We start from the raw sequence: 15,361 nt of genomic DNA, 5'->3' as shown, positions 1-15,361 counted from the left end.
GCACACACTGATCTCTTATACTGATCATTATTAACCCATAGGGACCTATAACACTGCACACACTGATCTCTTATACTGATCATTATTATCCCATAGGAGACTATAACACTGCACACACTGATCTCTTATACTGATCATTGTTATCCCATAGGAGACTAGAACACTGCACACACTGATCTCTTATACTGATCATTATTATCCCATAGGAGACTATAACACTGCACACACTGATCTCTTATACTGATCATTATTATCCCATAGGGACCTATAACACTGCACACACTGATCTCTTATACTGATCATTGTTATCGCATAGGGACCTATAACACTGCACACACTGATCTCTTATACTGATCATTATTATCCCATAGGCGACTATAACACTGCACACACTGATCTCTTATACTGATCATTATTATCCCATAGGGACCTATAACACTGCACACACTGATCTCTTATACTGATCATTATTATCCCATAGGGACCTATAACACTGCACACACTGATCTCTTATACAGATCATTATTATCCCATAGGAGACTATAACACTGCACACACTGATCTCTTATACTGATCATTATTATCCCATAGGAGACTATAACACTGCACACACTGATCTCTTATACTGATCATTATTATCCCATAGGGACGTATAACACTGCACACACTGATCTCTTATACTGATCATTATTATCCCATAGGAGACTATAACACTGCACACACTGATCTCTTATACTGATCATTATTATCCCATAGGGACCTATAACACTGCACACACTGATCTCTTATACTGATCATTATTATCCCATAGGGACCTATAACACTGCACACACTGATCTCTTATACTGATCATTGTTATCCCATAGGAGACTATAACACTGCACACACTGATCTCTTATACTGATCATTATTATCCCATAGGAGACTATAACACTGCACACACTGATCTCTTATACTGATCATTATTATCCCATAGGAGACTATAACACTGCACACACTGATCTCTTATACTGATCATTATTATCCCATAGGGACCTATAACACTGCACACACTGATCTCTTATACTGATCATTATTATCCCATAGGAGACTATAACACTGCACACACTGATCTCTTATACTGATCATTATTATCCCATAGGGACCTATAACACTGCCCACACTGATCTCTTATACTGATCATTGTTATCCCATAGGAGACTATAACACTGCACACACTGATTTCTTATACTGATCATTATTATCCCATAGGGACCTATAACACTGCACACACTGATCTCTTATACTGATCATTATTATCCCATAGGGACCTATAACACTGCACACACTGATCTCTTATACTGATCATTGTTATCCCATAGGAGACTATAACACTGCACACACTGATCTCTTATACTGATCATTGTTATCCCATAGGGACCTATAACACTGCACACACTGTTCTCTTATACTGATCATTATTATCCCATAGGAGACTATAACACTGCACACACTGATCTCTTATACTGATCGTTGTTATCCCATAGGGACCTATAACACTGCACACACTGATCTCTTATACTGATCATTGTTATCCCATAGGGACCTATAACACTGCACACACTGATCTCTTATACTGATCCTTATTATCCCATAGGGACCTATAACACTGCACACACTGATCTCTTATACTGATCCTTATTATCCCATAGGGACCTATAACACTGCACACACTGATCTCTTATACTGATCATTGTTATCCCATAGGGACCTATAACACTGCACACTGATCTCTTATACTGATCATTATTATCCCATAGGGACCTATAACACTGCACACACTGATCTCTTATACTGATCATTGTTATCCCATAGGGACCTATAACACTGCACACACTGATCTCTTATACTGATCATTATTATCCCATAGGAGACTATAACACTGCACACACTGATCTCTTATACTGATCATTATTATCCCATAGGAGACTATAACACTGCACACACTGATCTCCTATACTGATCATTGTTATCCCATAGGAGATATAACACTGCACACACTGATCTCTTATACTGATCATTATTATCCCATAGGAGACTATAACACTGCACACACTGATCTCTTATACTGATCATTATTATCCCATAGGGACCTATAACACTGCACACACTGATCTCTTATACTGATCCTTATTATCCCATAGGGACCTATAACACTGCACACACTGATCTCTTATACTGATCATTGTTATCCCATAGGGACCTATAACACTGCACACACTGATCTCTTATACTGATCATTATTATCCCATAGGAGACTATAATACTGCACACATTGATCTCTTATACTGATCATTATTATCCCATAGGAGACTATAACACTGCACACACTGATCTCTTATACTGATCATTATTATCCCATAGGAGACTATAACACTGCACACACTGATCTCCTATACTGATCATTGTTATCCCATAGGAGATATAACACTGCACACACTGATCTCCTATGCTGATCACAGGCGTGTATTAACACGCCTGTGATCAGTGTTATCGGCGCTTGACTGCTCCTGCCTGGATCTCAGGCACGGAGCAGTCATTCGTTGATCAGACACCGAGGAGGCAGGTAAGGGCCCTCCCGGTGTCCTGTAAGCTGTTGGGGATGCCGCGATTTCACCTCGGCGGTCCCGAACAGCCCGACTGACTAGCCGGGATACTTTCACTTTCGCTTTAGAAGCGGCGGTCAGCTTTGACCGCGGCTTCTAAATGGTTAACACCGCACATCGCCGCGATAGCCGATGTGTGGTATTAGCCGCGGGTCCCGGCCGTTGATGAGCGCCGGGACCGACGCGATGTGATGCAGGGTCGCAGCGCGACCCCGCTTCATATCGCGGGAGCCGGCGCAGGACATAAATATACGTCCTGCCTCGTTAAAGGGTTAATGTCCTTTGTAGGTTTAGTTCACAAATAAAGCAATTGATGGAGCCATTTCATACAATCATAGATGCAGAGCCTCTAGTGCAGTGGTCTCCAACCTGTGGACCTCCAGATGTTGCAAAACTACAACTCCCATCATGCCCGGACAGCCAACGGCTGTCCGGGCATGCTGGGAGTTGTAGTTTTGCAACATCTGGAGGTCCGTAGGTTGAAGACCACTGCTCTAGTGTTATTCAAAGTGCATATTATATAATTCGGTGTTACCGTTTCATAACCATGAGGTGCATAACTTTGCCTTGATATTAGGACCCTTCTTATAGAATTGCACAAAGTCCTGTGTATTACATCGGGTCCCTATATTAGCAGCAGGTAATGTATTCACTGTTCTCGTCCTAACACTGCGCTATTGTATTAGTGCCCGTCACTCCATTTCCTAATCCACATATATACACAGCTTCCTTTGTTATGCATTGGCTGCAGATTGTATAACACTTCGCCATTGCTGTTTCCTAGGTAGCGGGAGCTGGATTCAAGTATTTGGGCTCCGTTCACATTGCCATAGGCGATCCTACGGGTTTCATCCGCTTCAATTAATCAGGGATCACGTTGTAGCGTTTATTCTTCTAATATCGCTTCACGGCCACCAGTGACGGGCACTAATACAATAGCGCAGTGTTAGGACGTGAACAGTGAATACATTACCTGCTGCTAATATAGGGACCCGATGTAATACACAGGACTTTGTGCAATTATATAAGAAGGGTCCTGACATCAAGGCAAAGTTATGCACCTCATGGTTGTGAAACAGTAACACCGAATTATATGTGCACTTTGAATAACACTAGAGGCTCTGCATCTATTATTGGATATAATGACTATTTGTGAACTAAACATTCAAAGGACATTAATTCACATATAACTGGACTGCAAAATAAAGAGCAATAATAATAATAAACATTCAAAGGACATTAATTCACATATAACTGGACTGCAAAATAAAGAGTAATAATAATAATAATAATAATAATAATAAACATATAAAGGACATTAATTCCCATATAACTGGACAACAAAATAAAGAGCAATAATAATAATAAACATATAAAGGACATTAATTCCCATATAACTGGACAACAAAATAAAGAGCAATAATAATAATAAACATATAAAGGACATTAATTCACATATAACTGGACTGCAAAATAAAGAGTAATAATAATAAACATATAAAGGACATTAATTCCCATATAACTGGACAAAAAAATAAAGAGTAATAATAATAAACATATAAAGGACATTAATTCCCATATAACTGGACTGCAAAATAAAGAGCAATAATAATAATAAACATATAAAGGACATTAATTCACATATAACTGGACAACAAAATAAAGAGTAATAATAATAATAAACATATAAAGGACATTAATTCACATATAACTGGACTGCAAAATAAAGAGTAATAATAATAAACATATAAAGGACATTAATTCCCATATAACTGGACAACAAAATAAAGAGTAATAATAATAATAAACATATAAAGGACATTAATTCACATATAACTGGACAACAAAATAAAGAGCAATAATAATAATAAACATATAAAGGACATTAATTCACATATAACTGGACTGCAAAATAAAGAGCAATAATAATAATAAACATTCAAAGGACATTAATTCACATATAACTGGACTGCAAAATAAAGAGTAATAATAATAATAATAATAAACATATAAAGGACATTAATTCACATATAACTGGACTGCAAAATAAAGAGCAATAATAATAATAAACATATAAAGGACATTAATTCACATATAACTGGACTGCAAAATAAAGAGTAATAATAATAATAAACATATAAAGGACATTAATTCACATATAACTGGACTGCAAAATAAAGAGTAATAATAATAAACATATAAAGGACATTAATTCCCATATAACTGGACAACAAAATAAAGAGCAATAATAATAATAATAATAAACATATAAAGGACATTAATTCACATATAACTGGACTGCAAAATAAAGAGCAATAATAATAATAATAATAAACATATAAAGGACATTAATTCACATATAACTGGACTGCAAAATAAAGAGCAATAATAATAATAAACATATAAAGGACATTAATTCACATATAACTGGACTGCAAAATAAAGAGTAATAATAATAATAAACATATAAAGGACATTAATTCACATATAACTGGACTGCAAAATAAAGAGTAATAATAATAAACATATAAAGGACATTAATTCCCATATAACTGGACAACAAAATAAAGAGCAATAATAATAATAAACATATAAAGGACATTAATTCCCATATAACTGGACAACAAAATAAAGAGCAATAATAATAAACCTTCACAGAGGTAACTGCATTATGTCTATGTGTACAGGGTCCAGTAGAGTGAGTGTGAAGTAACACTGTGTATTGTCATCTGACTTTGCCTACACGCTATCTACCTAGCTATCAACTACCAATCCACCTAGCTACCAACTGACCTAGCTGGCTAAAAAACAACCTACATACCTTATAGACACTGATTTGATAAGATTTACATTTTATTAAGTTCCATTTAAATATCGACTTACACTACAAAATAAACCGGCTGTCACCTATGGTTTAGCGTATAGCGCATTTATCTTATTGCACTTGAGTATACGTAGCCTCTCAGGATAAACTCCATATAAAGTGAAAAAACTGTGTATAAAAACACATAAAATATACACACAAAGAATTCCAACAGGAGGTCTGGTCCAGGTTTATCTTCTATTCGGTCAGAGCTGAGGTTTTTTTGTTACATGACATCAATTCCTTTATGTATCAATGTTCTCATTTCTGCCGCTGTTCACATGTAACTCTGTTTATTTGCTGTATCTGACGACATTTATTCTGGGGATAAAGGAATTTATGTACAGAACAGAAGATAAACCTGGACCAGACCTCCTGTTGGAATTCTTTGTGTATATTTTGTGTGTTTTTATACACAGTTTTTGCACTTTATATGGAGTTTATCCTGAGAGGCTACTTATACTCAAGTGCAATAAGATAAATGCGAGCTCATCCATAGGTGGCAGCCGGTATATTTTGTAGTGTAAGTCGATATTTTATTGGAACGTAATAAACGGTATATTTTATTGTATGGAAGGTCCCTATTCAAATCAGTGTCTATATTATTAATGTACTGGGAGACCCATCATTTTAACCTGAAAAGTGTTAATACCTACCTAACAATCTAGCTAACAACCTACCTACCTGGTTACCTACTTCCCTGGCTATCTAACTACCTGGCTACCTACGTAGCAAGCTGGCTACCTGCCTACCTACCTGGCTATCTATCTACCTAGCAACCTAACTACATGGCTACCTAGCTAGCTAACAACCTACCTGGCTAATTGTCTACCCGGCTACCTAGCTAGCTACCCACCTATGTTTCTAATAACCAACCTTGCTACCTACCTAGCAACCTTACTACCTACCTGTATGGCTATCTGCTTAGCTAGTTAACAATCTACCTAGACACTTAACAAGCTATCTAGTTAACAACCAACCTAGCTATGAACATACCTAGCTACTGACATAGTTGCAACCTACCAATGTAGCTAGCTATCTACTTACCTGCCTACCTACCTATCTAGCTAGCTAACAACCTACCTACTTACATGTTTATCTAATGAGGGGGTCTATGGTGGGGGATAGGCCTACTTAATGGGGGACCTACTATCCTTATTATGAGAGGGCATTGCACTGGAAAAATGCAGAGTCAAACATGTTTTTCCTGCAGATGCTAAAGAAACGGTTTTTACCTGGAAGAAGTTGACATGTCAGTCTGATCCAGATGCACAAGAAAAGGAAAGAGGACATCGCTGATCAGAAATGATGTTACCTGTGAGTCCCTAGATGTAACTATAATCACCTATATGGTATACAGATCCTGTGTACAGCTGGTATCTACCTTTATATGATCTTGGATACAATTACTTATATGGTATACAGGTCCTGCAACAAAGTCCAAGACCACAGCACCAAAAAATTATAAACTGATACGTGCAAAAGAGCTGTAGTTTATTGGTTCCCCAAAAGTTTTTTTTGAGGAACCATAAATAATAGCTCTTTTTTTCCAATTTTGGTGCTGTGGTCTTGGACTTTCTTGCATGTTTGGTATCCGGATCGGCTATGTGGATGACTACGGGGACAATGGATTTATCTAGTGCTGTCTTATCTGTTTATGTATGTGTACATGCAAGCAAGAGTGTATTTGTGTGTTTGTATATATGTGTGTGTGTGTGTGTATGTATATATATATATATGCATGCGTGCGGCGTGAGTTTGTGCTTTAGGGTGCACAACCTAATGCAATAGGCTGCACACGCCTATGCCCGAGTTATATCCTGTATTATACCCCAGAGCTGTACTCACTATTCTGCTGCTGGTGGTCACTGTGTACATACATTACATTACTTATCCTGTACTGATCCTGAGTTATATCCTGTATTATACTCCAGAGCTGTACTCACTATTCTGCTGGTGAGGTCACTGTGTACATACATTACATTACTTATCCTGTACTGATCCTGAGTTATATCCTGTATTATACTCCAGAGCTGTACTCACTATTCTGCTGGTGAGATCACTGTGTACATACATCACATTACTTATCCTGTACTGATCCTGAGTTATATCCTGTATTATACTCCAGAGCTGCACTCACTATTCTGCTGGTGAGGTCACTGTGTACATACATTACATTACTTATCCTGTACTGATCCTGAGTCATATCCTGTATTATACTCCATAGCTGTACTCACTATTCTGCTGGTGAGGTCACTGTGTACATACATTACATTACTTATCCTGTACTGATCCTGAGTTATATCCTGTATTATACTCCATAGCTGTACTCACTATTCTGCTGGTGAGGTCACTGTGTACATACATTACATTACTTATCCTGTACTGATCCTGAGTTATATCCTGTATTATACTCCAGAGCTGTACTCACTATTCTGCTGGTGAGATCACTGTATACATACATTACATTACTTATCCTGTACTGATCCTGAGTTATATCCTGTATTATACTCCAGAGCTGTACTCACTATTCTGCTGGTGAGGTCACTGTGTACATACATTACATTACTTATCCTGTACTGATCCTGAGTTATATCCTGTATTATACTCCAGAGCTGCACTCACTATTCTGCTGGTGAATAATATTACACCTGCACACATGTGACTCACCTTTCACCTGCAGAGTGCTCTTCCCTTCCCCATCCTCGGGGGTCACCACAACGGTGCAGATATATTCACCGTCATCACTGTACTGCACCCGGGGGATGTGGAGTGCGGCATTTCCTTTCTGTATCTCACTCTCAGCCTCCATATAAGCTCCCGGTCTGAAGCTCTGTGCACGTCCTGGTATATATATATACACATCAGAACTTTTTCCATTCTGTGATTTTTTCCAGCCCACATTGATAGTTTTCCCAACATTAAATTCTGTAAATTCACAGGGGATTGTCACATCCTCGTCTCTCATCACTGAGATAAGCGGCGCCTTCATGGTGACTTTCAGGGCATCTAAAAGGGAAGATAACAGAATATATAAGAGACTTAGAATCTTAGCGAACCAGAAATACAGAGAAAATATGATTCTTGTTATATACTGTGCTATTTATTGAGGTATAGTTTTCTATTACCTATATGGCAGAGTATTTCTTATATGGCGACATGTAGCGTGTACTGATATAACCTTTACCATGTGACTGCTGTTTTATCAGGTTCCTCTTGCTTAGCTCCTATTTTAATAGTTAAGCATTACTTTAATAATGATATTACATATATTTATAAGTTTGTGAGTGAGCTGTTTTTTGTAGGTTATTTTATTAGTATATCTGCTCACAATAGGTCCAATAACTGATAATAGGTGTTCTTACAAAAGCTGCTCTGTAGAGAGGGAGACAGCCTTCTTCCAGAACGGCTCTACATTGATGGATAAAACCTGCTACAAGAGCTGCTCTACAGAGATGAGAAAACCTGCTACAAGAGCTGCTCTACAGAGAGGAGAACACCTGCTACAAGAGCTGCTCTACAGAGAAGAGAAAACCTGCTACAAGAGCTGCTCTACAGAGATGAAGAAAACCTGCTACAAAGAGCATCTCTACATAGATGGATAAAACCTGCTACAAGAGCTTCTCTACAGAGAGGAGAAAACCTGCTACAAGAGCTGCTCTACAGAGAGGAGAAAACCTGCTACAAGAGCTGCTCTACAGAGAGGAGAAAACCTGCTACAAGAGCTTCTCTACAGAGATGAAGAAAACCTGCTACAAGAGCTGTTCTACAGAGAGGAGAAAACCTGCTACAAGAGCTTCTCTACAGAGAGGAGAAAACCTGCTACAAGAGCTTCTCTACAGAGAGGAAGAAAACCTGCTACAAGAGCTTCTCTACAGAGAGGAAGAAAACCTGCTACAAGAGCTGTTCTACAGAGAGGGAGAAAACCTGCTACAAGAGCTGTTCTACAGAGAGGGAGAAAACCTGCTACAAGAGCTGCTCTACAGAGAGGAGAAAACCTGCTACAAGAGCTTCTCTACAGAGATGAAGAAAACCTGCTACAAGAGCTGTTCTACAGAGATGAAGAAAACCTGCTACAAGAGCTGTTCTACAGAGATGAAGAAAATCTGCTACAAGAGCTGCTCTACAGAGAGGGAGAAAACTGCTACAAGAGCTTCTCTACAGAGAGGGAGAAAACCTTCTACAAGAGCTGTTCTACAGAGAGGGAGAAAACCTTCTACAAGAGCTATTCTACAGAGATGAAGAAAGCCTGCCACAAGAGCTGTTCTACAGAGAGGGAGAAAACCTTCTACAAGAGCTTCTCCACAGAGAGGAGAAAAGCTGCTACAAGCGTTGCTCTTCAGAGAGGGAGAAAAGCTGCTACAAGCGCTGCTCTACAGAGAGGGAGAAAACCTGCTACAAGAGCTGTTCTACAGAGAGGGAGAAAACCTGCTACAAGCGTTGCTCTTCAGAGAGGGAGAAAACCTGCTACAAGTGCTGCTCTACAGAGAGGGAGAAAACCTGCTACAAGAGCTGTTCTACAGAGAGGGAGAAAACCTGCTACAAGAGCTGTTCTACAGAGAGGAGAAAACCTTCTACAAGAGCTGCTCTACACAGAGGGGGGAAACCTTCTACAAGAGTTACTCTACAGAGAGGGAGACAACCTGCTACAAGAGCTACTCTACAGAGAGGGAGAAAACCTGCTACAAGAACTGCTCTACAGAGAGGGAGAAAACCTTCTATAAGAGTTTTATTACAGCAAGGGTTACAACCTCCTAAAAGAGCTACTATACAGAGAGGGATTTCACCTGCATACAGATCCAAGTACAGCTGGTATCTACCTCTATATGGTCCTGTATATAATCACTTATATGGTATACAGATCCTGTGTACAGCTGGTATCTACCTCTATATGATCCTGTATATAATCACCTATAAGATATACAGATCCTGTGTACAGCTGGTAATGGGTGCAGTTTACTATTCCTGTGAGGTAATGGGGGCAGTTTACTATTCCTGTGAGGTAATAAGGGCAGGTTACTGTTCCTGTGAGGTAATGGAGGCAGTTTACTATTCCTGTGAGGTAATAAGGGCAGGTTACTGTTCCTGTGAGGTAATGGAGGCAATTTACTATTCCTGTGAGGTAATAAGGGCAGGTTACTATTCCTGTGATGTAATGGGGGCAGTTTACTACAGCTATGTGGTAGTACAGGTACAACACACCATACAGACAGTGACCGCTCCTGTGGTGACAGCCATGTTGTTACCTCATTGTGAGGAGCCCCTGGGCCGACTCCATATACAATCCTTCTGGGCAGGAGACATCATGGCGGTCTCAGGTGACTCTGCCGCTCTGCAGAACTAACAAGTACTGGGCTGTGGGTCACATGGGCTGGAGGGGCTTGCTGTTCCACTCTCTGCAGCCTTGCCCCTCCCCTTGTTGTCTGGTGGACGGGCTGCTCTGCCAAGTATGTGACTAATCCCATAGTTCCCGTCCACCAGCCCCAGTACTCTTGGCCCATCCATAATGCTGCGGGATCTCTGTGATCCTTTGATGCAGCTACTGCAGGGGCCATAATAATACCGGCTTTTCCATTACCAAGTATAGTGGAGATACCGGCTCCAGCATGAGAATTACCGGCTGTGGCCCTAAAATACCGGCTGGGTGACAACCCTACTCCAAGGCCTTACTGCACCTCACCAACAAGGGCCCCACATGATATCGGTCTGGACACTAGTACAGGGGCCCTCATGTACTAATCATGGAGAGTTCTCATTTGTGGTCGGGTTCTGTGACTGGGCATTATGTTTGTTCGGGGTATTTAGTCTTTTTTTGTGAACTGTTTTTTTTTGGTGTTTTGCTACAGAACAAAACGGCCGAGCACATGTCCTGTCACTCATCGGTATGGAGATCCGGGGCGTCATGATTCTCACTTATTACCTCAGAGTAGGGATTATTTATCATCAGGACTCCTAAATAATAATTATTATGGGGGGGGGGAGTGTAGCACTAACCACTTCCGAATTCCACTTTGAAAACTACAAAATAACTAAAGGAACAAAAAATAAAAATAACAATTTTGAATGGGGAAAAAATATGAATTATTATTGTTATTATTATTTTTATTATGATCACTTCATCATTTTACCATTATTAATATAATAATAAGGATCAGAGATTTCTTTTTTTTACTTGAATAAAATGACCTATTTGTTTTGCATTTATTGATCCAGACAAAGTACAAGACGTATCTAAGGCCAAGTTTCCACTTGTTTTTTTTGTTTGTTTTTTCAGAAACATCCCAAATACCGCACTGCATTTTATGGGACGCAGCAGCCAGATGTTAACTTAAAAGTCAATCGAGATTGAGGAAGCACCATAACCACTTCACCTTTTAATGTTTGGCGTTTTTGCGCCCATTGGGCGACTTTCAATATTGCAATCACACTGATCACATCCTCGAAGCAGAAAGACTCCTGTCGGATACTAAATACTACAGCGTTCTATCCTACTCAGCAATATCCTACTGAACTGAAGAATTTGGTAACAGAAGGATACAATCAAGGTGTTCGTAAGAAATGTGAAAGAGATTACAGTGTAGTTACAGAGCCTGCACTACCTTTATTTTATTACCTGCCAAAGGTAAACCTCCAGGTCACCCCATCGAGTCAGGGATAAATTCAGTCTCTTCCAACTTAGCCCACTACTTGGACACCCTACTACAGAAATATGTTGTGGGTCTAACATGACATTTAAGGGACACCACCCATTTTACCAGTGGTATGGAACAATGACTATCTTCTTGTAACCATGGATATTACCTCCCTCTATACGGTCATTGACCACAATCTAGGGATAGAAGCGGAATCTCATTTCCTGCAGAAAGACCCTGAAATACCTGCTGCACAATGTCACTTTCCTCTCGAAGGGTTACACTACATTTTGACCCATAATTACTTTGAGTTCCAAAAGAAAACCTATACCCAGTATACTGGCACCGTTATGGGGTCTAAAGTAGCACCCAGCTTTGCAAATCTTTTTGTGGGTCTTTTTGAGCAAAAAATTGTGTATTACCATCAACTATTCTCAAAATGTGTGTTTTTTAAACGTTATATCGATGATATTTTTATTGTTTGGGGAGGATCACGCTGTCAATTAGAAGATTTTTTTAATGATCTTAACAACAACACCTGGGGTCTTCATTTTACTTACAATGTTTTAATAATCACGCAGAATTTCTCGATGTTGTTGTATTTCATGACCAAGGTACTATTTTAAGCACACGCCCTATTTTTAAAGAGGTAGATAGTAATAGCTATCTGGACTTTCAGAGTTCCCATTACAAAAAATGGATCTCAAACATCCCTTATGGGCAGTTCAAACGGATAAGAAGAAACTGTTCCTCGTTTGAAGATTTTAAAAACAGCGAAACACTAAAGACACGTTTTAAGGCAAAAAAGTATCCAAGAGCTATCATAGAATCTGCCTTCAAACATGCTAGTACCCATACGCAGGCCGCTTGTCTCATTAAAATCACCCATGACAAACCAAATTGTGGTGACTGCTCCTCTAACTTTGTGACTACGTACACTAGGGAGCATGCACAGATTTAACCCCTTAAGGACCTGGGCTTTTTCCGTTTTTTCATTTTCAATTTTTCCTCCTTAACTTTAAAAAATCATAACTCTTAAAAATTTTCACCTAAAATTATATATAATGGCTTAATTTTTGCGTCACTAATTCTACTTTGCAGTGACATCAGTCATTTTACCCAAAAATCTACGGTGAAATGGGAAAAAAAATCAATGTGCGACAAAATTGATGAAAAAACACTATTTTGTAAGTTTTGGGGGCTTCTGTTTTTACGCAGTACATTTTTTGTCAAAAATGATACCTTATCTTTATTCTGTAGGTCCATACGGTTAAAATGATCCCCTACTTGTATAGGTTTGAATTTGTATCACATCCGAAAAAAATCATGAATACATGCAGGAAAATTTATACGTTTAAAATGGTCATCTTTTGACCCTTATAACTTTTTTATTTTTCTGTGTTCAGGGCGCTTTGAGGACTCATTTTTTGCGCCGTCATCTGAAGTTTTTAGCGGTACCATTTTTGTTCTGATCAGACTTTTTGATCACTTTTTATTCACTTTTTTGTGGTATAAAAAGTGATAAAAAATGTGCTATTTTGGACCTTGGAATTTTTTTGCGCTTGCGTGTACGTCATTGAACGAGCGGTTTAAAAAGCGGTATATTTTTATAATTCGGACATTTCCACACGCGGTGATACCACATATGTTTATTTTTATTATTATTTACATAATGTTTTTTTTATTCTTGGAAATGCCGGGTGATTCAAACTTTTATTAGGGGAAGGGATAATTGAAAGGGTTAATGATTTTTTTAAACTTTTCTTATGCAATATTATAGCTCCTATAGGGGGGGCTATAACATTGCATGTACTGATCTTTTACACTGACTGATCCATCTCCATAGGAATGGATCAATCAGTGTTTTCGGCGATTGAATGCTCAAGCCTGGATCTCATTCGGCGATCGGACAGCACAGGAGAAGGTAAGAGACCTCCTCCTGTGCTACAGCTGTTCGGGATGCCGCGATTATACCGCGGCGATCCCGAACAGCTCCCTGAGCTAGCCGGGCACTTTTACTTTCGTTTTTAGCCGCGCGGCTCAGCTTTGAGCGCGCGGCTAAAGGGTTAATAGCAGTGCCGCGCGCTATTAGAGGCGGGTCCCGGCTTCACTCTATGAATGAATTCATTGAATGCTCCCTCTGATATTTCTTAGAAACTCTTATGTCACTCTTTTTCCCTAAATACAGGCCCTAACTACATGAATCTTCCTTTACTGACATTAATATTATTAATTTTATACCTTTTAATATCTTCATGTTAGGCACCATGGATGTATTATCAATTTTTATTATTATATTCTATTGTATATACTGTTTTACGTAGATCATATATTTATTTATATTCCTAATAATTCTTAATCATTTTATATATGCGCTTTTATCTACATATTATTAGACCACATTTGAGTAGGCACTGTATATACTATATATACACTATATTTATGCCATTCTGAACTCTTAAATATCATTAGTCCACATATCCATTTGCTTACTCCAAGCCATCTTTATTCAAGCGCCTACTGTCACATTGAATATGCAGTACATTGGCCACCATTATATATGCTTTATCACTATATTCGTTCACATTCCGGACCTGAATACATATTATCACTGAAAGCGCTCTCTCTTATATACCTCACAAGCCTCTGGACCTCTCACCCCTTTGAATGTCCTTTTGAAGCGCTGCAGGTCCGCGATGTGAAGCCCACACTCCTAGCGTTTGTTCAACACCGCGCCGACTAGGAGGCAGCGTCTCGGACTGACAAAGGGGGGTTAATAAAGAGTTAAAATAAAAGTAAAAGAGGAGCTGGAAATAAGAGGTGAGACTTAGGAGGTAGAGTTCAGGGATAGGATAGGAAAGTAGGAAGGGAAGTCAGTTGTCTGTGCGCTCGGAGGGTTCGGGATCGGGCGACCATCGCGCCGATCCCGCCCTCCGACTAGGCTTAGCCTAGTGCGGTGTGGATAGAATTTCTATCCTGGTATAACGGTCGCACTTGTTGGCAACATCCGGTGGGTTCTAATGGTGATATGGCCCTGTACACCAACACGGCTGGCTCGGTGGGTTTTGGGGTTTACCTTTATGGGGAGTGGTGTGCTGAAAGGTGGCCTGTTCTTTGGGAAAATAATGTTTTTTGCCACAACTTAACTATTAGTAGCCCTGGAGTTGTGGGGGGATCGTTTTGAGAATCGTAAGGTTTGTTTCTGGACTGATAACCTCAGT

At 39.2% G+C, this 15,361-nt stretch overlaps 1 protein-coding gene across 1 annotated transcript in view; it reads right to left on the bottom strand.

The window, feature by feature from the left end:
* Nucleotides 1–15,361, bottom strand: part of LOC130344663 (uncharacterized) — a 119,070-nt gene that overhangs the window by 90,934 nt on the left and 12,775 nt on the right. The window contains exon 2 of the mRNA XM_056554441.1: nt 8,179–8,517. Within this exon, the coding sequence (XP_056410416.1) occupies nt 8,179–8,517 (339 nt within the window). The remainder of the gene's footprint in view (nt 1–8,178; nt 8,518–15,361) is intronic.

The sequence above is a fragment of the Hyla sarda genome, unplaced genomic scaffold (genome assembly GCF_029499605.1).
Source record: "Hyla sarda isolate aHylSar1 unplaced genomic scaffold, aHylSar1.hap1 scaffold_724, whole genome shotgun sequence".
Taxonomy (NCBI): Eukaryota; Metazoa; Chordata; class Amphibia; order Anura; family Hylidae; genus Hyla; species Hyla sarda.
This window is presented reverse-complemented; position numbering and strand designations above follow the sequence as displayed.